The 25,506-nt window shown below is 41.2% G+C and overlaps 1 protein-coding gene across 1 annotated transcript; it reads right to left on the bottom strand.

Annotated features, from left to right (window-relative positions):
- Positions 1–4,894: 4,894 nt before the first annotated feature.
- Positions 4,895–7,914, bottom strand: C11H3orf80 (chromosome 11 C3orf80 homolog). The gene has a single exon (XM_030822765.1). It carries the CDS (start codon positions 7,480–7,482, stop codon positions 6,739–6,741), a length of 744 nt encoding a protein of 247 aa, XP_030678625.1. The 5' UTR covers positions 7,483–7,914; the 3' UTR covers positions 4,895–6,738.
- Positions 7,915–25,506: the final 17,592 nt, after the last annotated feature.

Genomic DNA, 25,506 nt, shown 5'->3' with positions numbered 1-25,506 from the left:
GCCAGGTGTGATGGTGTATGCTTATAGTCCCAGCTACTCAGGAGGCTGAGGCAGGAGAATCACTTGAACTCGGGAGGTGGAGGTTGCAGTGAGCCGAGATAGCGCCACTGCAGTCCAGCCTGGGCAAGAGTGAGATTCTGTTTCAAAAAACAAAAAAAGAATATTGTGAAGAGTTTCCAAGAGAAAAACTCAAGAAGATGGAGCTATGAAACAAATGACAGTGAGTGTAACATAGTGGGGGTTGGGGGGTGCAGAGGGGGTTAGTGGCATGGGAGATGGTAAAACTGGTATAAATCTTCAGGAGTCTGGTGGTTTGGCTAGTTCAACAGGGATTATACACATGGAAAAGAATGACAAACTAATGAAGAATTTGCAACAAAATTTTAAATCTACAAATGGAAAGAAGATATTTGTAAGACCTAGAAAAATAATCAAAATTAATTTTTATCCGGTGGTATCTTTGGTCAATACAGAATAAAAACTTCACACAAACCAAAACGAAACAGGAGTAATCTGGAAGGTTCTAATCCTCTGTCTGATGAAACTAACATAGGCAACCAAGAGGCAGAAAATAAAACTATTGATAGTTCTTCAGGTAAGGCCCTAATACAGTGGGGATTCGAGGCATTATAACTTCAAGATCATATCTGCAAGCAGGAATAAAAGACATGTAAAGGTAGAGATATTTTCTAGTCTACCCAGTACAACAGAGACACCATATGCAGAGGAAGTTTAAGAGGAGCCCATGCAAAAAACCCGTAAGAATGTTATAAAAGATAGAGCAATCAATTGTAAATCAAGTTACCTTTGAGGTCCAGAGACTCAAATGAGGTCTTTCCTACAAAGATAGAGGATATGATCTTTTAACTAGTACAACAAATAGAATGTCTGCGAGCAAGGATAGGAAGAAAATAGGTGATCATTACTCACAAAAAGTGACACACATAGAGGATACCACAATGATGCCTGTGAGAAAAAAATCGAGTAGAAAGATGTAATAGTCCACGAAGAAAGGATATGCTTGAGGTTTGGAAGCCAAAATAAGATCCCTGTCATTACTAAAATGCAAGGGTCTAATTATTCGTCCTAATATAGCAGAGAACACATCTTTGGGGAAAGATGGGGAGAAAAGTGCTGATAATCCCTTCAGGAAAATCCAGGTGAGAAAGCAGAAGATAAAGAGGTAGTACTATATCTGGATCTATTACATTTGAGATTTAGAACAATCCTTGCTGGACACATGAAAAGATTTGTTTGTCCGGCATCACAGAGAAAAACTCCATAGATAATAACAAATAAAAAAAGTTTACAGTCCTTTAGTGGATAAAGAGGAAAAACCATGCCTGGGTCAACACGGAAAAGCTACAGAAGTCAGATGCAAAGAGAAAACAAAGGAAGCACGTTGCAAAATACCATTTTACCAAAAGAAGAAACTGTGCAAAAGGTGAAGTCATACCAGAGAGAGATGAAAGCACAGCAGAATAACATGGAGTTCTAAGAGATGTGTTTCTGAAGAAACATCTACTGAAAACCTAAGCAGGATAAGAACAACCACACAAAAAGAAAAAACGGGAAGATATCAGACAACATACTTAGCTAAGAAGCTGAAGAGGGGATAAAAATTATACTGTTTGGTTTGGCGACAAACATAAGTATCTCCACCATCGTATAATTTTTGCCATAAAATTAATAAAAGTGGGCTGGGCGTGGTGGCTCATGCCTGCAATCCCAGCATTTTCAAAGGCTGAGCAGGAGGATTTCCCGAGCCCACGAATTCGAAACCAGCCTGCGCAGCATAGTGAGACCTTGTCTCAATGAAAAAAGTATTAGCCAGGCATGGTGGTGTACTCCTGTACCCAGCTACTAGGAGGCTGAGCAGGGAGGATCGCTTGAGCCTGGGAGGTTGAGGCTGCAGTGAGCTGTGATCATACCACTGCACTCCAGCGTGGGTAACGGAGCAAGATATAGTCTCAAATAAATACATAAATAAATTTAAAAAGTGAGTTCTGTAAATAAAAATGAATAAATGAATAATAAAATTAGGTTCTACATGTAATTAAGTATGACAAAAGTATTGGTTTTACTTGATATTTGATTATTTTTACAGGTAAAATTTTACAAAGGAATACTGTAACTTTTCTGGTATTACCCATATGGAAGAAAGAATGGCTTAATTTTTTGCCATTAGCTGTTGCTGATTCATTCCTTGGTTGACAAAATACCTTCCCTTAGTTTACCAGTTATTAGTCTTTTCATCAATGCATGAAAGGAGAATGAAAAAGTAAATTGTAAACTACTGAGGTCAGATATGAACTTGGCAAATATTCTATTATTGATCAGTTTAGGAAACTTACACTTTTGAAGAGATGGTTAATGCTTGTTGCTCAAAATAAAACTCAACATACATCATTATTTCTCTCAAGCTGGAAACCCAAATTAATTACAATTCATAAGATTTTAAATAAAAGTCAGATCAGAATATTGAATAAATCTAGACATCGTATTCATGTTTATATGAGTTTCAGCTTTGAATTGTTTCCTTTATTAATTCCACTTGAGAGAAACTGTACACAAAAAGTACAACATTAAGGTACTTAGCATATTGTCTTTCAAATTGTTAACTGAGTCCATTTCCTTAATATTCCTCTGGCCTTTACAATTGAATCTTGTTTTCCTTATAGAGTACATTTCATGCCCTTTGACATAATCGCCAATGCCATTTTCCATGGTTGAAGCACACTCACATTTGCAGAATGTAGCAATTAATGGCCTCTTAAAACTATCATTCTATCTCAAGAAGACATTTTCCCCTTGGTTATGATATTGAACACCCATAACAAATTGCTTGTAAGCAACTGGTGATTACATACACACACACACACACACACACACACACACACACACACTACAGCCATCCCTAGGTATCCATAGAGATTGGTTTTAGGACCCCCTGCAAAGGTCAAAATCAACTCCCTGATATAAAGTGGGTAGTATTTGCATATAACCTATGCATATCCTCCCATATACTTTACATCTCCTCTAGATGACTTATAACACCTAATACAATATAAATGTTATGTAAATAGTTGCTATAACGTATTAATTTGCAGTTTTAAATATTATATTTTCTTTCTTAAAAATATTTTCAAAAAATTAAAAAAATACATTTTCTACCTGCAGTTGGTTGCATCTGCAGATGCAGAACCCACAGATACAGGAGAGCCAACTGTACATATACAATATACATATTTATATATCTAGCACCTAAATTTAGAAAATCAATCATGTTTTTTGCATTCCAGATGGATTACAATATGCAGGACCATTATTTCCCTACTCACGAGAAGTCAGTGAAAATAAAATGTGCTTAAAATGTTTTAGTATTCAAATTACTTTGATAACTGAAAACCTGGAGCAAAAGCTCACTTGGTACTGGAAAACACTGCATGCCCAGGTGGGTTTAGTTAAGATACATATGCCACAGGCTGGCCATGATGGCTCACGCCTGTAATCCCAGAGCTTTGGGAGGCCAAGGCAGGCAGATCACTTGAGCCCAGGAAAATGAGACCAGCCTGGGCAACATGGCGAAACCCCATCTCTACAAAAAAATACAAAAATTAGCTGGGTGTGGTGGTGTGCACCTGTAGTCCCAGCCACGCAAGAGGCTGAGGCAGGAGGATCCCTTGAGCCCAGAAGGTCAAGGCTGCAGTGAGCGGTGATCATGCCACTGCACTTCAGCCTGGGCAACAAAGTGAGCTCTTTTCTCAAAAAAAAAGAAGATATATATACCATAAAATTAATGTTCCATATTAATTCCATTAATATGTCATGCCATAAGTTAATAGTGTATTATTCTACATATAAAGAACACAATGTTCTATCTTCCACTTTTACTACAAAATATTAAAAAGAAGTAAAATTATTTCTTTGTGTTTTTTTCAGGTAACAGGATAACTATTTTCTATATTAATAAACACATGCAATTATATATAATAGGTTCTGTCTATATAATAATTTCCAAGTGAAATCTATAAAACACCCAGATACTGCCTTTACTGCTTTAAAAATGTTTCTATCCAGGCAATCCAGTGTTATGAACACACAGGTTCTGTGTGTGTTAATATGGTCTGTTATATGTATATATATTACCATGAGACATGCTCATTTAATAAAATACTGTTTTAAAGAATTTTTCCACAAAATTATGCCTGAACAAAATTGTCCTTGGTAAATCAATGGATTGCAAGAAAAAAAACCCCACCGTAGAGTCAAACTCATTTCTATTGAACTGAGGGATGTGAATAAAAGCTTGTGGGCTGGGCAGATAAAAAACAGGTGAAAACTTGTCATTTTAAAATTCAGTAGAACTTCATTGTGTGATTGGTATCAAGTGTAATTACCACTTTGTACACATTCTAGATTTTATGGAGAGAAATGTTCCATAGTTGATAAAAGAGAAATATACTTGATCCATATTGTAAGTATTTTTCCTAGGATTTTGTTGAATTTCTTTAAGATGTTATGGTAACAACATATAGACTATGCTTCATATACTGGCACAGGTATTTGGATATTTAGGTTGATGTTTCAGATAGAGGTAACATTTGTGAAATGTGTAAAACAGTGTAACCTCAAAGAATAATTATTTTTTAAAATATGGCAACTTTCCAGTTTGAATGGTGAGTAGTATTGATAGCCACACACAACAAAAATATGCGGTATTTGAGTAACATTAATATGTGATTATCTATATAATGTAATTAAATTTTGTACCATTCTCAACTGATATAGCCTCAACTCCTGATACTTTTGTCAATTCACAGCTCAAATTGCTTTAAATGACAAATAGACATATTTCATATTTTGATACACTAGCATATAGCAACACATCTGATAAAATTTGCACAGAGAAAAGATTTTAATGTTTTGCTATTTTTTAATACACTTCAAATGATTTTTCTTTAGTCACAAGGTCATTAGTTTTTAGAAGTTTAAAGTAAACCATTTTCTTTTATTACAATTCAGACATTTAAAAAATTCTCAGAACTGTCAGACTTTTTCAACCAGCCTTTAAAAGTTTAATCAAATAATTTTCTTCAATACAAATCAGATATTTTAAGATTTTTCAGGAGCGTCAGACTTCTTCAATCAGAAGAACAACGTTCTAAGAACACGTATGAGATCCATGTGTGTAATCGTTCTTGATAATAACAACATTCACCTTTTCCCAAGCAGAGAAACCTTTCATATTTTTCCTTCTCCTTTCAGGTGAATGACAAACTGTAATAACAATATTATAAACAATGTGTATATAGTACATAGACAATATGCATATGTACATTACACACAATGTATTCAAATATGTTATATTATCTTTTACTTTTAAAGGGCGTGTCACAGAACAGGAAACTGATACAATGACACTTGTTTCTTATGAGAAGCTGATTGAATCCTTCTGTAGCACATTACTGCACAATTAATGGCTTTAAACAAAAGTTACAAGTCATAAGTTCTTATGTTTTGGATCATGTTGTGGAATGTATTCCAAATGAAAAATGGAGGAGAAAGTGCACAACATCATATGCTTCATGGTATGGCATACACATGTCAATTATTTTTACATATAACTATGTGATGAATGATACAATTAAGAGCTATACTACATAATGCATACAGTTATTATTATAAAAAGTTATATATTATGCCACAGTACTAAAAATAAAATATATTCTTCCCAAATAGTGAAAATAAGATATCCTTCATGTTTTTTATGTCACATATGCTTCCTCGTTTGACCATACTTGTTTTTCTTCTTTAATGAAATAATTTAATGAACTATTAAACAAAAATGACAGAGTATGGGCAATTTCCTGACCATTAATGGAGTACAAAAAGTGATAAGACGATTACCTTGTCGTGAATTTGCTGAAATACCCTCCTGTTGCGTTCAATGCATGGTAAAAATATTAGAATAAAAGACAAATAAATATAAATACCTTCTCAGTTATTGAACAATCAGAAGTCCAGCCGAATGGATATACATGGTTGCTGTGCCCTGAGTAGGTACAGCAGCTAACCTTGTATCACCGGTGTCCCCCCTAGCCCACTCCCCGCACTCCACCTAATTGTGAAACACCAGCTGTGACTATTTGCTCGATCAGGAAGACACCGAGGGATTTTGGGGGGCCTGCCGCATGGGAGCGATTTCATCATAACCGAGTGGCGCTCTCCCACACCCACATGCAGCAGTCCCCGGTCGCGGCTGGTCCTCAACGGCTCCTCGCCCTCTGCCCACCCTGGGAGACCTGTCCAGGCGGCAGGTAGGGAAAGGAGTGGAACTGCGCTCCTTTCTCTTCAGCCCTAAAGAAGACCGCCCTTCTCTCGACGCACCAAAGGGCTCACGTGTTCTCTTTGACTCGGGAAGCAGGCACTTACTAGTGAATCACAATACGAGGCAAGGCAGAGGGCAGGGACGTCCTTCGAAGGTGCGGTGGAGGGTCGCCTGCTGCAGCCGCACCCGCCGCGCGTGCCCCACGTTTCTTTGAACGGAATGTAACGCAGAGAAACATAAGATCCCAGGAGAACGCGAGGGAGACGAGTGACCCCAACCCAGTCGCGGGGTGCCGGGCAGTTAGGCCAGGGTGCCAGATAAGGTCTGAGGCAGTTGGCGGCGGCACCCCGGCCGTTGCTTGCCACCCACAGCCCCCAGCCCTGCACCAGCCGCCGATCCCCGAGCGCTCAGATAAGGGGGAAGCGGCCCTCGCCGCCGTCGGGCTCCGCGGCGACCCCGCCTCGCGGGCGGCCGAGCACCGACACTGGCAGCACGACCTCCCCGGGGCTGAGCTGCTGCAGCCGCATGGACTCCTCGTAGGTGGGCAGATACTTGACCTCCTCGTAGCTGGGCAGCTGCAGGAAGACCGGCGACACTACACGCAGCTCGTGCTCTGAGGCGCAGGAGGGGTCCGAGCGCCCGCCGCCTCCCCGGCCCCGGCCGCCGCCGCCACTGTCCAGCAGTGAGTCCTGCGAGCCGGCTGCCGCCTCGTCGCGCAGCAGAGCGGGAGAGTCGTCGTCGTCGTCGGGCGGCCCCGCGCCCCCCAGCGGTCCGGCGTCCCCCGGAGGCCCGGGCCGCTGTCCCGGGCGCGCCTGGCCGCGCGGGTACCTGCGTGGACTGGGGCAGATGATGCGCTGCAGGAAATAGCCGATGGCGAAGAGCACCAGCAGGATGAGCAGCCCGGAGAGCTTGCGGACGAACCAGCCCACGTTGTCCAGGAAGGCGTGCAGCGGTAGCTTGCAGCAGCGCACCGCCGTGGCGTTGGTCGCGTCGCAGCAGCGCTCCCGCTCGCCGCACGCCAGCTCCGCGCAGCCCCCGCCGCCCCGCGAGGGCGCCACCAGCGCCAGCGCCAGCAGTAGCAGCAGCGGCAGCAGAGGCGGCGGCGCCGGAGCCACCGACAGGCCCTCAGCAGTGACCCCGGGTCCCCACATGGCCCGCGCAGACCTCGCCTAACGTCCGGGACCGGAGGCTGGGGAGTCCGTCCGCCCGCGCGTCCGTCGGCCCCTCCCCGGCGCTCCACTCGGGTCCCGCGCGCGCCGCCTCCCGCGCCTCAGCTACCTGCGGCCGGAGCAGTCCTCACTTGGCCACGCTTGGGCGGGAGGAGGAGCCCGCGGCGCGCGGAGGCTGCGGGAGGCGGCTGCTACTCGCGGCCCAAGCAGCTTCCCGAGCTTCTGACCTTAACCTTTCGCACCCAACTGCCCCGGCCGGGTGCAAGGCGTCCGGAGTCTCCCTAATGGCAGAGGCAGCCCGCGCGGGGGTGCCGTGGGCATCTTGGCCCCGGCCGGCCGCGTTTTTCCTCCCCCGCCTTGTCGCTCTCTGGGACTGGGAGAGTTAAAGCTCTGCTCTCAGCCCGGGAGCCCCTTGATCTTGATTAATTCAACCTTCGCGCTTAGGCCCGCCAGGCAGGCGGGGGCTCTCGCTCGCGTAGGTGTCTCGGTTTTAAGTGATTGGATTTCCCCAGGAATGTTATTTAAATTGACTTGCGACTGGGATTCGCTTACCATCTTTCTTGTGATCTTCCGATTAAAAATAGATGATGGCCATTAATGGCTAGTGCAGTACCCACTGCTGTCCCAGAGTTTGGAGGTAGGGGGTGGGGACCGGCGGATAATTCTGCTTGCAGGCAGGTCCAGGGAGCTGGGAACCCGGAATTCCCAGGAAACCTCCAGAACAGGTAGAGAATTTCTCGTAGAGGGGCAGGTCAGGGCACCACAGAGGTAGCCCCAGAGGGACAGGGAAGCGCACTGTCAAGGTGACCTTAGTTGATTAAGGAGAAGTGAGGGGACGCATATTTTCCCAGTGGCCCATCCGACAAGCCCCCACTGAGTCCGAAGCACAGAGCAAAGATTTGGGTTGCGGGGATGAAAGGAGACCCCTCCTTGAGCATAAATAACACATCCGTGAAATGTCTAAGGAGGTTGCAAGCGATTGGCAACGTTCTTGAGCATTGATCTGCGCCTAAAGGGTCTTTTTCAAGATTATTCTTGTTCGCAAAGTTTGACTTTAAAGGAAGTCTGCGCTCCCACTTAGCATGGAACAGGGTTTACCTTGCCTTGGTTGTCACCATTCTCTGGGGAAGTCCATTAGCGCACACAGCACACGTAAGGGGCGACAGTTACCGCAGTCCCTGACCGGCAGGCACATCTACATGGTGTAGTTAAGCTCTACCCCCGTGGTGGATAGAGCCACACCACGGGAAAGCCAAGAGCTTGCCACTTTTATTAAGGCAGACTGCAATAGACAATCATTTCCTCACCCCTTAAACACGAGGACCCCTTGAAGAGAAACCAAAGGGAAAATTCCATAGTCACAGAAAGAAAAAAAGTAAAAGCAAAGGAACAATATGCAGACAAGATTCAACCGTGGATCAGATAAAAGCAAAGATTTCTCCCTGAGTAAGTCATCGTATATCTCCGAAACAAAGTGATGATGGAACAAGAAGGTTGGCAATGGTGGTTTGATTGAGACAGGTCATTGCTCAGCCTAAATGAAACATTTTAAACATAACTGTTGCTGTGAACACCTTACTTTGCCTCACACTCTAAAATGATCCTTTCTACTCGCAGAGAAGCTTCTAAGTGTTACTCAGACAAGATATGTAATGCTTACTTGAGCACAGGTCCCTTTTTTCCCAAGCTCTTCAAAAGCCACATTTTTTTGTTATGATCTCTTTACAGGGAGGCATATTACCTATTTTGCAAAGCCTGATTGACAATGGATGTCAAATTGTAGTAAAATCATGGGATGAAGATGATTCATTTTAATACAGTGAAATTTTTTTTTTTTTTTAGACACTGTCTCACTCTGTCACTTGGGCTTGAGTGCAGTGGCACAGTCTTGGCTCACTGCAACCTCTGCCTCCTGGGTTCAAGTGATTCTCCTGCCTCAGCCTCCTGAGTAGCTGGGATTACAGGCGTGCAGCACTACACCCGGCTAATTTTTGTATTTTTAGTAGAGATGAGGTTTCAACATGTTGGCTGGGCTGGTTTTTGAACTCCTGACCTCAAGTGTCCATTCGCCCCAGCCTCCTAAAGTGCTAGGATTACAGACGTAAGCCACCACACCTGGCCAGAAAATTGTATTATTTCATTCACCCATTCTTTTGCTAAATTTACATTGAACATTTTCTATGTTTAGGGAACTCTGCTAGATGCTCATTGTAACAGAAAAATACTGACTCTTCTCCAGCATGGAGTAAACCCAGGTCTGCACTCCCAGCTTCAACTAAATGGAGTAAGAGATTGCACAGAAGGCAACAAATGGCAGTTTCCTCTTCTATCATGACTTGTTCTTACTCTCCCAAAGCAAAAATAAAATTAATGAATTTCAAACAATTTCAGGAATGAAGGCAGTTCATAGCTTGAGATGGGCTTTGAATATGAAATAGAAAAAACAGAAGCCCTCTTTGGGTTTTGATTATCTGAGTTTTTGGGATTTCTTCCAGTAGTAGCAGGAGCAGTGGCAAAAGTAAAGGGGGTTATATGGCTGATGACACATAAGAGAAAGTACCCTGCCCATTACTATTATGAAATTACTAAGCAGCATTTAAATGGTTTCATTTCTATCTACCTTTAAATAGTTAGAATTTGCAGAATATTAGGTAGGACACAGTAGAAGAACAACATAGATTGTGTATAGTATCATCCATTCAAGACCCTCTACAGAAACTGGCACCTCTTTATTTCTTCTCTGATCTCTCAGTTTCACTTAATTCATCTCTATTTGCAATGTAATTTATTGTGTACAATATTTCAAAGGAAAGAATAGAAACCTTATAGCTTTAAAAGCCCCAGAAAAGACACATTCTTCATTACTCAGCATCCTTATTCTTTTCTTCAGATTCAACACACAAATAAATGGGGTCGATTGAGCTGCCGGAAAATCAAGCCACTTAGAGAGGAAGACGGAATTCAGTGATATGTTTCATAGAATGACCACAGTGCGAAAATTAAAACCTCATTTTGTTAAAAAAAAAATTGCACCAAATGTGTTAAGTGAGAACAAGAGAGTGAGAGAAAAAAACCCAACACGTGTTGGGAGGGGACTCACCTTTTTCCAAAAAGCATAGTCTTAATGATAAAGATTAAGAACTTAAACTTCTTTACCATACTGTAGAGCTTGAATGATAGTTTTGAACATTTTCTCTTCCTGATTTATTTGCATTCACACCATATGAATGCAAATTAGCCATACTTTTCAATTTTCTGGAACAGAAGAAAGTAAACAGAACACAGCAAAACTGGCTGCTATTTTACCTGTGTCTCTGGGAGCGTCTTGATAGCTTCAGAAAGACTTAGTGGCTCCATCATACAACCTTCTGTTCTATCACATGACACAGGCCCAGAAGGAAGTTTTTCTCTGATGTCTGCTGACTGTTGCTTGTGCCTTCAAGCCTGAGAAGTGATGGCTCTGCCCTTTTCATGTCCCTCCTTCAAAATGTCTAGGCATGGGTAGTTGGGACCTTGTAAACTGCCTAGTCCTTAAGGACCCCTTATTCAGGATGTGCAAAACCTGAATACTACCTTACTACTAAATTATTATAATTGATTTGTTAACCTCCTCATTGTATGGTTTCCCTCCACTTGCACATGTCTTCCCTGAGCAACAGTAAATTAAGAGGCTTATTGTAAATAGTGTATATTTGCATGAATATACCTCCCTAGAAATGATGTAAGATCTGAGATAATCTGCTTTGGAGTTCTTTTCAGATCATATTTCTTTCATCACTCATTCAATAAATATTTAATGAGGGCCCACTTTGAGCTAGGCATTCTGCTCCACTCTGAGGATGCTATGAAATCAAACGGTTCTTTGTCCTCAGGGAGCTTATTAGGGGAGGGGGAAAAGAACAACAGTCAAACAGTCAAAATAATGAACTGATCATTCCAATGATCAATGCACACACTGGAGGAGTGCAGGATGCTCTGAGTTTTTGCACTGGACATGATCTGGATTGGGTTAGGGCAGTGGCATTGGCTGGAAAAATGTCCCTAAGAAAGACCTCCTTAAAAAGGACAACAAGGGGAAGAAAAAAGGGGTACTCTGGGCAGAGGAATCATCATGGACACGGGTCTCCAAGGTAGAAAGACACTTAATGTGTCATCTCTTATGATTGAGGCAAAACTTGTATAATTTCTATCCCAACAATTTTGACTCTGCTCCTGGATTAGCTTTATGTAGAGTCAAGCCACCTCTGCTGCCATCCAACTTTAAAACCGAACCCGATTCTCTGCAGCGGTCTAACAGGCTGTGTGGTTGTGCTTATCTTTGTATTTGGTCCTGCCGGGTTTCCCCTTGGAGACCAGGAAAGTTCTAGTGACATTTCCTGTTCTTTCCACCTCCACACCCCTGACTCGGAGTGGAGTTCAGATTTCCCCTTTCAACTTTATGAGTTCGTAGCTGGCTGACAAAAGGCTTCTGCAAACCAAATGCTTGAGGTAAGAGAAAAGTCCAAGTGGAATGCTTTGTATCTTTTATCCAAATTAGGAGCAAAAGGAAATAGAAAGCTTTCTCTCAAGCTTGAAGTTAGAAACAAAAGGTTGAGTAATTCCAGGCCCTTATAAAAATAATATCTATGTTTATATTTGGCCTTTTAGCTTTTCAGAGAACTTCCACATGCATTTTTTTTTCTTTCCTCCTTACTACATTTTTATGAGATGGGTTGAAGTTATTATTATCCCTTTTCACCAGTGAAGATTGGCTAAAACAGCGAAATCAAAGGGCAAATTAGTGGTGGTGCTAACACTGGAATCCGAGGCTTATAACTCCACATCTAGTTAAAAACAGTGGGCTGGCATCTCGCTCCCTTACTGATTTGAGCTGGACAGGCCAAAAGGATCACTGTGGCAGGAGTCACCTGATTTCCCTTAGATAACTCCTGATGCATCATGAGGCCAATTCTAAGGAAAACAGCTGGGAGTTAACCTGGACTGTATTCTGGAACACAAATACAAGATTCTTCTGAGGAAATAAAACTTTTATTTCTGCCATTTTGTGGCCACTTTTGTAAACCATTAATAATGGTCTAGGTGAGGCCAGCTAGTTTTGTATGCATTTCTGCAAACAAAAAATAAATTTCCTTTCCTTCATTACATTTGATCTTTACCCATGAACTAAGTTATCTAATGCTCATCAATATAAAATAAGAAATGCTTGGCAAAATAAGGACATATTGGGTTCTAAAACACAAATAAACGCAGTATTATATATCAATAATTTAAACTTCTATATTTAAATTCTTGCTTTATTACAATTATCAGTTAATTTCTTGTGGCAACCTTGTAGAAGAGATTGATAACTTTCACATTATTGCTGATGACATAAAAACTAAACCATAAATGTTATGAGAAATATTCAGTGAGGCCATGAAAATCTGAAATTAGAATTCCAGTTATGTCAGCTGAATGAATTTCTTCCTCACTCATGCTTTTTAAGAATGGTCAGATTGTTCAAGTTAGAATATATCTGTTAGTACGCTGTTGTACCAGCCAAACACTTGCATTGGCAGAAAAATCACATAGCATGAAATTATTTCATAAGATGAAATAATTTTTTAAGGTGAAACATTTTATGCTCCATTATTTTAATCTGAAACTAGTAATGTACTCTTTGTCTCCCTTTCATTACAAGGAGAAATTGCTTGTCAATAACTCCTTCTGAATATTTTCTGTAAACCTGGATGGAGCGGGAGATGACTGTTCCTGCTCACCAGGCCAGACTTTATACTTATAGGGCAACAGGCTAATGGCATTGACTCTGAGCTTGCCATTAGTCCCTGGGCAGCAGGGCTGTGGTCCATTTACCCAGCATCCTGCTTCTAACATTAAATGAAATGGGATAACCGTCTTCCAAGACACCTGCCTTAAAACTTTTGAATATACCCTAAATATCTAAATTCTGCTTAACAATTTTCATTGTAGATTTATCCAACTATGAATTTCAAAGGGCCCTTTGGGGTATAATCCTAGTCTTTACTTTCACCTTTCTTTCCTACTCTCTTCCTTTGTGCACCCTTTGCTTCAATAAATGACTACCTGATATAGCTGTTTTAGATGCCTGCTTTAGAGATATTCTCCCTTCCCTTTTGCTGTGCCCTCCACCAGGAATTATCTTTTCCCATCTCTGTTGGTCAAAACTATGCAAAATACAGCTCCAATGACAGCTCCTCTCCAAAATCTACCATCTACTGTTTGTGGCAATCTCATTTTTAAAATTTTATTTTAATAGCGATGTGGTCTCACTATGTTGCCCAGGAGGGTCTCAAACTCCTGAGCTCAAGTGATCCTCCCACCTTGGCCTCCCAAAGTGCTGAGATTACAGGCATGAGCCATGATGCCTGGCCGCAAATCTCATTTACTACCTTATATTTCAGGTAGTTATGTACACATCTTGGCCTTAGGACTTTTAGAAATAAGCTTATGGTGGTAGACTTTGTGTGTGTGTCTCTGCAGCACAGTGGCTTTCAGTCTCTTTGAATACTAGACTTTGGGAGGCTCTCTTGAAGGGTTCACCTGGACCTATGTTGCCTTCCACCCATTGCTATGTTGTTGTTTGGATGCAATGCCTCACTGTCTGCCTGTGTTCCATTAGAAATTCATAACACAGTGCTGTCAAATGTTTCTGTAAGCGCGTTTCCTTAGCCCCTACTTGCTGTTAGAACGTTCTTCTTACCTCCCGCAGCAAGATTTATCTCACTGAACTCAAGTCACAAGACGTTCAACGTTCACCATTCTGTCTAACAGGCACCACTTACATGTATGGGACTCAGCAGGGACAAAATGAATGCAGCACACCTGTGAAGAGCTTACAGGATTCCAGAATGCCATAGCCACATCATCCAGGAGCCTCTACCAACTTATACATAATAGGTGCTGAATACATTTTTGTAGAATTGATTTACCTAAGTTTATGAATCTATTTATGTTTTCAATATATACTCCTCTTTTGAGTAACAATTCCATGGTTTTGCTACTTGCTGGATGAATCATTTTACTTATGTATTCTTTCAAGCATAAAGAGGATGTTCCCCTTGTTATAGTGACTTGGGATTTAGAGAACTGGACTGTATTTACCATGGGATTTGCCTTCTGAGGTCCATATGTTCCAGCTACTTGAAGACAGAATGTCTACCTTTTTTTTCCTTTTGACAGGGTCTTGCTGTGTTGCTCAGGCTGGAATGCAATGGTGTGATCTCTACTCACTGCAACCTCTACCTCCCGGGCTCAGGTGATCCTCCCACCTCAGCCTCCTGAGTGTAGCTAGGACTATAGGCATGTGCCACCACATCCTGCTATTTTTTTCTTTTTTCTTTTTGGTAAAGATAGGGTTTCACCATGTTGCCCAGCTGGTCTGTTCCTGAGCTCAAGCACTCCACCCACTTTGGCCTCCCAAATTGCTGGGATTATAGGAGTGAGCCATTGCGGCTGGCCAGAATTTCCACTTTTGTAGTGTTAGTGTGTGAGCCAGTCTTTGGTGTTTTTGCTTTTGGATTTCGTTCTCAACCTTTTACAGCTCTGCCCTGTATCACAGGAGAGCTGATCCCTGGAGGGTGCATTTCCCTGTTGGTGAAATTCTGGCAGAGTTCAGTCAGTGGGAGATTGGAAGGAAGATAAAGGGTGAAGCCAGTGTGGGGACACTGGCAGCTCCTCCGCGGCTCCTATTGAGGCCTGCTGTGGCTCCAGCTGCTGTCAGTCAACTCCCCTTCCTCTCCAGGCTCCCATAAGACCACCTCCTCCTTCCTACTATTACCAGTCTCCAGGCTGCCTCACCATTTTCTGGGAGATTCTTAGCAATTCCTGCATAAACAGTTTCTTGTATGAAATTTCTCTCTGTTTAAAAATTCAGAATGGGTCATTTTCCTGGTTGGACCCTTGATTGGTGCAGTTTGCCTGAACCACTTTCACCAGCACTAGGATGCAAAGATAACAAATTAGGTGATTCCACTGATCCTACCGATTGAGCACGGTAGTGTTAATCCCCTCTACAGCTTAAGACTGGTCCTATTTCTCCCAACCATTGATGTGGAAGGGTGACCCTAACTGCTGGTGACAGTAAATGGTGTTAGTACCAGCCATGTGATCTTGGACAATTAATCACTGGATCTGCATTTTCTTGTCTGTGAAATAAAGGGTATAATAATACCTACCTTCCATTGTGAGGATTAAATGAATTAATACATATAAAGTGCTTAAAACATTGGCATATAGTGAGCTCTGTGTAAGTGTTACCTATAATTGTTATTTAGTCACAAAGAGTGCATTATCTTTTCTTGCCTGCTAGTTTGGTTCTGAAAATGGTGAAGTAAAAGCTAATTTTTCTTAGGGTTATCATGACTTAATTAGATTTGTAGCTTGTCTTCATGAGTCAGCCAAAGACAAATGAAACTTATTAACTTCATAAAATTTGATATTTGGCTCTCAGCTTTATCATTGGCAATATTCTAAGAGTTAACCACATGAAGTTATTATTGCATTTGTGGAAAATGGTGGAAGGCATCATGTCTCCTATGAAATTCTCCCCTTTGAATGATTTCTTTTAGAAATTTAGCCCAAAAAAGCCATGTTTTCTTTAGAGACGTGTTAAAGCTTTCTTCTTTTTCATCACTGTAATTTTGTAAATGGTCTTGAATCCCTCTTTGCTTTGGTTGCCAGGGAGCTCAGAACTAAATTTAAAGTTTTTTAATATCTGTGCTGGCCCCTCCTTTTTTTACATTTATGTTTCTACTGTCATATGGCCTTAGTTTTCTAATTCGAAATTTATTTTTTGTTTGATTCTCTCTTTAGATTTTGCCATTTATATTCATGTTGTAAATTATGGCACAATTCATTGTGGAATAAGATGTAGTAGAAATAAATGACACTAAATTCGTAGAGTTTTTAGAGTGTGTTGTGTTTTCCATCAATATGTTATTCTGTGTCACCAAATTCCTTTTGGAATATACAGTCATTTCCTGCATAATGATTTTCAGAGAGCTAGGGACTGCATATATGATGGTGGTCCCATAACATTATAATACAGTATTTTTACTGTATTATCTTTTCTGTATTTAGATAGCTACAAGTTTTCAAATTTAGGTACTCTACAAATAGCATTGCCTACAGTATTCAGTACAATAACATACTGAATAGGTTTGTAGCCTAGGAGCAATAAACTATACCATATAGCCTAGATGTGTAGTAAGCGATACTACCTAGATTTGTGTAAGTACACTCTATGATGTTTGCACGATGATGAAATCACCTAAAGACACATTTCTCAGAACTGATCCCTGTTGTTAAGCAATGCATGGTTGTAATCGCAATGTAAAAAGTAACATTCTTAGATAGCTATATTTTTTCATCATGGTATGTATTGGGAAGTCCATGTGGTTTGGTCACATGCCTCAGTCATTTTTATTTTAGAATAAATTATATTCTGAAATAATATAGTTGTTATTCGGGAAAGCGGTTTTGTGGTCAGGTAAGTTTGGGAAATACCCAGTGAGCTTCATTGCTTCAAGATTTTTTGGGGCTGGGAGCTGTGGCTCATGCCTTTAATCCCAGCACTTTGGGAAGCCAAGCAGGGCGGACCACTTGAGGTTAGGAGTTCAAAACCAGCCTGGCCAACATGGCGAAACTCTGTCTCTACTAAAAATACAAAAATTAGCCGGGCGTGATGGCACGTGCCTGTAGTCCCAGCTACTCGTGAGGCTGAGGCAGGAGAATTGCTTGAACCTGGGAGGCAGAGGTTGCAGTGAGCTGAGATCACACCACTGCACTCCAGCCTGGGAGACAGAGACTCTATCTCAAAAAAAAAAAAAAAAAAAAGGATTTTTCGGAGCCTTCAATTTGTTCAGGTAAACATTTGGCCCTACATATCCCTGAGTTCTGCATCTGCTGATTCAACTGATTGCTGATAAAAAAATATTTGGGAAAAAAACCCCAAACCAATTAAAAACAGATACAAAAATAAGAAAATATGAATTTTAAAAGACTATTTATGTGGCATTTACATTATATTAGGTATTATAAGTAATCTAGAGGTGATTTCAAGTACGCAGGAGGATGTGCACAGGTTAAATGCAAACACTGTGCCATTTTATATAAAGGACTTGAGCATCGGCAAATTTTGGTATCTATGTGGGTCCTAGAACCAATCCCCCTGTGGATATTGCAGAACAACTGTATTGTGATTCTCTAAAAGAAAGAAATATAAGGTAGCAGTTTTCCAACTTACCAAGGCACTCCCCTGAAATTCCTGCAATTTTTTTCCTCTTCAATTTTTTTTCCTTACTGAAACTCCAGTTAATATTTTAAGGAACTAGGGTTCTCCAGTATAGTCTAATTTCCCATAGACTAGGTTTTGCCTACATTGGCAAGTGCCACTTTTTCAATAAGTCCATAAGAAAAATCTGAAAGGGCTGTTCACCATTAAAGCATTCCTTAGAATCAGAAATCTTGAAGATGCCTTAATATTGGAAGAAAAAATCTTATTGTAATAATAAATCAAGATTATTTGGAAACAAACATTTTTAGTGCTGGACCTTCACCGATTTTGCTTAAAGTCTACTAGTCTGGGCAGAAATATAAAATCAATGACCATGTTACTAATGTGACATTTAAGCTGTCAATATCATGGTGCCACCCTTTAGCTTTAGACAGAGTCAGATTAGAAATGAGTCTAAGAAAAGAGTTAAAGAGCTCCAGCTGTGAATAGAAGAATTTTTTAAAAGACATGCTTGGGAAATGAAAGTAATTACTTTTGAGCGCTTTTACATATATATATATGTATATATATATATGTATATATATATGTATATATATATATATATATATAAAATCCTCAAACACAAAGCATAATTTTATTAAGATTGACAAGGCTAATCTATAATTAAAGCAGTTCAGAAAGACATTTTAACAGAGATTTACTTTTTCTTAAAGTGGAACACAATGCGTACTGCTAAGTGGAGCCATCTAATAATAAAGCATTCTGGCCGCCTGCCTTTGGTTCCAGAGAGCACAGTGGGGCTGGCTTCAGAATTCTAGATTCCTCTATTTATGTGGACATTTATTCCCAGAGAGTCGATACCTTCTTCCAGCTCAGTTTTCCTATCCTAATCAGAATCAAAACAGCTAACATTTGTTTCACACTTAAAATTTACCAAATGTTTGCATATGTGTCATCTTGTTTGTTATAACAAGATGGATCAGGAAAGTGTTAGTACAGATAATTATGCCTGGTGGTTAGGAGTTCAAGCCATGGAGTCAGACAGACCCTGGGTTTAAAGCCAGTTCTACCATTAACTCTGTAACTTTGGGCAGGTCACCTAATCACTCTAAGCTTCAGTTTCCTCTTCCATAAAATGGAAGTAATAATATAATCTAATTTATAAAGTTTTTGTAGGATTAAATGAGATAATCCAAAGTGCTTGGCCCATAGTAAATGCTCAATAAACACAAAACTATTATTATTTTAAACTATAGAAAAATTTACTAAACAAATTGCAGAATTAATTCTATTTATCTGTTGCAACATTGAGAAAAAAATAAAATCTGATAACATTTTTGGAACATGGCTGGTTGCGGTGGCTCATGCCTGTAATCCCAGCACTTTGGGAGGCTGAGATGGGGGGATTGCTTGACCCCAGGAGTTCAAGATCAGTCTGGGAAACATAGTGAGACCCTGTCTCTACAAAAATTAAAAAAACAAAACCAAAAACTTATCTGGACATGGTGGTGCATGCCTGTAGTCCCAGCTACTTGGGAAACTGAAGCAGGAAGATCATTTGAGCATTTGAGCCCAGGAGTTTGAGGCTACAGTGAACTAAGACTAAAATTGCACCACTGCACTCCAACCTGGGCAACAGTGAGATCTCATCTCTTTACAATTGTTTTTTTTTTTTTGGAACATGATAGCAAATACAAAAAGGAAATGTGTGTGGAAATAGAAGACGATAATGAACAGAGGCAATAGCCTAACATTTATAAAAATAGAAAGATGGCAAACCATTAGAGCATTTTGAAGTTAAGTTATAAATAAGTTAGTTGATAACTAACACCATACATTATTTAATGAATTTAGAAGAAAATTAGATTCAAGAAGGGTGACTTGTTCAAGGTTGCAGAAACAGGAAGAGCTAGGATGTGAACTCTGATCTCCTTATTCCCAGTGAGGAAATCATACAGTGCTAAGCTGGGGGACAGCTGCCTGCCTGATGAGTATGCTGCTGACCCTGCCTAACAAGGTCCTGGCATGAGTTCTACCATGATATCAGGATAGAGGGTGTGTGGGGTGGGCCAGAGAACAGGAATATCAGAATTGGACAGATAAGGGTGCAAATCCAAATGGTGTCATTTTTTAGCTCTGTGAGACTAGGATAATAATTTGGGATCATTGTAAAATTTAATGAGATGATGCTTACAAAGTGACTGGGTAGATTGATTATGGTTGAGAAGTCCTGTGGTGGGTAGGGGGCACCTCTTCTGTACTAATCCAGGCAGAACAGGTTTGGAATGGCCCCAGTCCTCATCCCATAGGGTGGAGACTTAGACGCAATGTATTTTATTTCCTCTACCCAGATATAAAGAAGGAAATAGAAAGGCTTTCTCATCCCCATTATTTTTTAACAACCTTGTTTATAAACTTTATCTGCATAATCCAAAATAAAATATTAAAGCTCCTTAATAGGCTCTTAGAAGTACCATTTTGGCAAGCGCTTCTGAACATGTTTACTGCATCTTGGGTTTGTAGTTACAGTAAGTCAATATGTACTTTTAGATATAATTTGAAGTTTACACTTTAATATTAGATACATAAAAGAACCTCAGAAAATGACATATTCAAATAATGCTCCATCAACATTTGATATTAACTACTGTCAATTGGGAGTAACATAAGCATTTAGGTGTTACAAAAATATCTTGAATTTTATGAGCTGAGGAACACTGAGGGCAAGGAGCAGAGCAGGAAGGGGAGAAGGGGACCGTGGGAAATGTCAGCTGAAGCCTGAGGAAGGAGTCAGGACAGGAAAAGACACTGAGGACTGTGGGTCGTTGTAATATAAGGTATGCATAACAGATCTTATGGTCTAAAGAATAGAATAGGTGCAAGCATCTGAACACACATGTAAATATAAAATTGAGTAGGTAATTTGATTTTTGCCGGCTCTCTGGCAATAACCATATTTCCCTGCCTCTTGCCTCTGCTCTCTTCCCCTGGTATAAGTTAGGGGCATCTCATATACATCTCATCTCACATGCTCTTACAATGTATCCTTAACATGCCTCAAAAGAGCTAGGGTTTATGCTCCCTCTCATTGAGCCAAAAGAATGTAGCAGAAGTGACTCCAGTTGACTTCCAAGGTTAGGTCATAAAAGGCAATATGGCATCCACCTGGCTCTCTCTCAGGACAGCTGCCCCTGGAACCATGTTGTGAGGAAGCTCAGGCCACATGGTGAGACTTCATGTGGATGTTCCAGTTGACCGCTCCAGCTGGGCCTCCAGCCAGTCACCAGCACCAGTCACCTGATTGTGAATGAATGATCCTTTAGAGGATTCCTGCCCCCTGCCTTTGATTCTTTCAGCCAATGTCTGAGACATTGAGTAGAGCCAAGCTAGCCTTGTTATGCCCCAATTTGAACCCCTGACCCATAGGAACTGTGGGAAATAATAAAAGATTTTTGTTGTTTTAAAAGCGTCTAAGTTTTGGGGTGATTTACTACACAACCATAGTAATCCAGAGCAAATTCTTTTCCCAGTTATGTCTGAGAATCCCTGGGGGCATCACAAATGCATCTCATGAATGACCTTCTCATGCTGTTCAGCTTTGTTTCCTATGGGATGGACACTGCTCAAGAAGCCATGCAAAGTGCAGTGCATGCAAGGGTGACTGGGATGATTAGAACCAGGTCAGGCTTGTTTGGAAAACTTCACATGTAGCTGGAGAATGTTGGTTAGTTATTTGAAATAAGCTGGAGAGAAGCTGAAAGGCCATTACCTGAAAGAGAAATAACATATGGCACTATATGGAGGTTTAAGTATGTGTACATAAGTATGTACACATACTGCATACATAGTCAGTTGCCTGCTGGGTATGAAGTTGTGGTATTCAGCTCCAGGGGGAGGGTGCTGGAGTTCCATTTAGGGGTACAAACAGCAGGCAAAGTGACCCTTTCAAGTGGTGCCCATTCGGTCGTAGACTCTCAGCCTTCATACCCGCAGTCACCATCTTTTCAGGGACTCTAGAGAATGCGATTTGGGATGCAGGAGGAGTCAGGAGATCTTTTTTTTTTTTTGGGACGGAGTCTCACTCTGCCACCCAGGCTGGAGTGCAGTGGCGCGATCTCGGCTCACTGCAAGCTCCGCCTCCCGGGTTCACGCCATTCTCCTGCCTCAGCCTCTCCGAGCAGCCGGGACTACAGGCGCCCGCCACCATGCCCGGCTAATTTTTTGTATTTTTAGTAGAGACGGGGTTTCACCGTGGTCTCGATCTCCTGACCTCGTGATCCGCCCGCCTCGGCCTCCCAAAGTGCTGGGATTACAAGCGTGAGCCACCGCGCCCGGCCTAGGAGATCTTGTATATACTTTGGCCACTGGGAAATGTCTGCTTCTGTACTGGACTGGTTCAAAGGAAGAACACTTAGCATCGTGTTTGGCTGCAAGTGACAGAAAACCTGAAGAAATGGTGGCTTAAACAAATAAGAACTTTTATTTTTTTCTCATGTAAAAGAAGTCCAGAGGGAGGCAGCAGGGAGCTGGTATGTGGTTCTGTGATGTCATCTTGTTGCCTCATGGTTACAGTATATCAACTCCCTTTCCAGACATCACATTTGAGCTCTAGGCAGGAGGAAGAAGGAAAGGAAAATATAAAAAGGTACATGCCAGTTTTTTTAAAAAAGTGTATTCTCACTGTGTCCACCATTGCCTTAAGAAGCTTTCTTAGAAGCTCTACCTAAACAATTCTATCTGTACCATAATGGCTAGGATGAGTCATGTACCCATCCCTAGTTGCAAGACATCTGGGATACGTAGTTTACTAGGTGAGCACATTCTGCCTAAACCAAACAGTGGATCTTCTGTTAAAAAAGAAGTCATGGAGTTTGGAGTGGTTTCTGAGAGTGGTTTCTGATTTTAGCAAGGGGGGCTGATTTTAGCAAGGCTACATGGTATGCTATTAATAGAACACAGGCTTTGGAATCAGAAAGAAAAGTACCAATTACTGTTGGGTGATATTGGGTCAAAGACTCACTTCCTTTGTGCCTCATTTCCCCCAGTTTTAAAGGTTACATTACATTAAATTTTAAAAGAAGACACAAAATGACCAGCACAGCACTTGAACATAGGGCACTTGCAAGACAATTAGTTCCTCTTTTTTACAAAGGATTTTAGCTGGGACCTGCAGAGTCAAGACCAATTAGACTCTCCCAAGTCCCTTAGACCCTTTGCACAAGCAGGAGGTAAACTCCCTATCCCTGTCCTCAGCGAGAATGAAGGCCTTAAGGAATCTAAACCCCTTAATGCCAGGAGAGACAAATGCAATTCCTGCAGCAGGTGTGTGGACTTTGTGGGCACTGACCCTTCTGAAACCCTCCTCCTGAAGAAGTCTAGGCACAGTGTAGGAGTAGTGGAGGTGCCTAATAAACAGCTCTGTATGAAGAGGTGATTAACTTAGGTGGATGGCATCTCTCCATAGTCATAAGATGTGGGTTTTATGAAATACAGGGTAAGATATTTGGATTGGTGACAGTCTTAAAGGCCTTGATGACTTAATATGAAAATGAAAGAAGTTGACATTATGATATGATTAGATGGGTGCTTAAGGATGAGGAGAGAGAGGGAGAGAGGAACAAAGACCATCACAGATGGCATTTCCCCAGGCTAGGCACATGAGGCTCAGAGCTGTGGCTGTGGAATTATTTAGTTAAGGTAATTCTAATTCCCAGAACAGATAGACTCCCTAAAATCTCAGTGGATTTGTACAACAGAAGTTTAGTTCTCACTTTGTAAAGTTTAAAAAAGGTCCAGATTGGGGCATTCTCCTCCAAGTGATTTGGAAACCCAAGCACCTTTCATCTCCTGGGTCCTTCATCATCAATTTATCTATAAATCTGCCTAAAGCCAATGGCAGGGAACGAACATGGATGATCCTGCATGGGTGGCTTTGTGGGCCAGTCCTGGACATAAATACTCACTCATTGTATTGACTAGAAATCAGTCACATGGTTACATCTCTTTCTGCAAGAAAAGCTGGGAAATGCAATCCAGCTGTGTACCCAGGAAGGCTGGAGAAATGGGTTTCGTGAACATCTAGCTGGTGTCTACCATGGAGATGAGAAAAAAGTCCAGGTCGAAATTGTAGCCTTTGAATAAGAAAACCTTAGGGCCAAAATAGAATTTTAAAGTCATTTAGTTCATCCTCCTTATTTTGAATTTAGTTCAATTTCAAATAAAGGCAACAAAGTTTGAAGACACTGTGCTAGGGTTTGTGGGCAACCCAGAGAGGAACTTCATCCTGCTACATCCCTGCCTTCCCTCTGAGGAAGACAATGCCACGTGGGAGGGGGCAGAACAGGGGCCAGATGTGTGTGATGAAATGTAAGGCGCAACAGAGGATTACTAAATGACAGGGGACCTTTCAGAGGTGTTTCACTTAAATGTTAGTGGAATATGTAAGTGTGAAGATGGTACTATAAAGCTGGTAACAATCAGTAAACATTAGCTTTAACCAAGTGGTTCTTGAAGTGTGATCTCTGGACCAGCCACGTCAGGCTCATTTGGCAACTTGTTGGAATTGCAAATTCTCAGGCCCACCCCAGATCTACTGAATGAGAAACTCCATTCTGAATGAGAAAATATATATATATATATATATTTTAGATGTTCGGGCCTTCGAGACACCCTAAACTGTAAAGGTTTCCACTGTTCTTCCATGTTTATTCCAATGTTGTAAGATTATTTTATCATCAAATATCAATAATATCTGAAACCTAAAGAAACTATATAAAGTTATATAGATTGTATTTTCAGCAGTTATCCAAACTATTATTTATCATTAGTTTAATATTCTTTGGAGTCATAAGGGCATTTTGATCTAAAGGCCAGTTAGTGCTTAATTGCCATGTTGGTCATTAATGGTGTTGTACACTGGAACTTTTATAAGTCATGGCTCATAGATTCCTCACTTTACTCAATAGCAGTGATACAGGGGAAACAACCAACCATGCATCACCTTTCAATCACTGAAGTCAGAAGGGACCATTTCTTCACTGGTTGCATATCACACCCTGACCCATATTTATTGCCACAGCAGGTATCGGAGGGTGGTGACGTGAGGGGTGATGAGGCTTCAGGAGCCGGTGCTAACAGTGATACAGGATTAGAGGACGTGGCAGCTCTTCTGAGGGGCAAGAAGGTGCTGAGAAGTGTGATGACCTTGCTTCTAAATCTCAGTTCTGCCACCACTGACTCTATGAGACCTTTTGATTTTCATTTTTGTAACATGAAAGACCTGGGTTTGGTCTGTGGGTTTTAACTTCTTTGGAGCCATGGTCCCCTTCAGAATCTCTGGAAGCTGGGACTACTCTCCCCAAATATGTACATGTGCATATATACCCCCAGTCCACAGCCCTGGAATAGATGGTCTCTATGAGCCATTCCAGCCCTGACCTCATTGAAAGTTCTCATGCTTCTGTGAAACATTATGGAAAGGAAAAGTTCATTACTTACATTCTGGAAATAAATGTTGCCATCATCCTTCATGACCCTGTGGGTGCGTAAGTCTCATGCTGTAAAAAGCACCTTTAATCTAGTTTAATCTAATTAATCTAGTTAATGAAGTAACTCTGATTTGTAATGCTGGTCTCAAGGTAGGGAGGTGGGCAATTCATTCCCGGCCTTCAGGTAGGAAAAAAGGCAAAGAGTTCACAATTTTTTTACAAAGTAGAAATAACAGTTTTACATTTTCTTTAAGTTTTCATTTT

Source organism: Nomascus leucogenys, chromosome 11, assembly GCF_006542625.1.
Source record: "Nomascus leucogenys isolate Asia chromosome 11, Asia_NLE_v1, whole genome shotgun sequence".
NCBI classification, from domain to species: domain Eukaryota; kingdom Metazoa; phylum Chordata; class Mammalia; order Primates; family Hylobatidae; genus Nomascus; species Nomascus leucogenys.
This window is presented reverse-complemented; position numbering and strand designations above follow the sequence as displayed.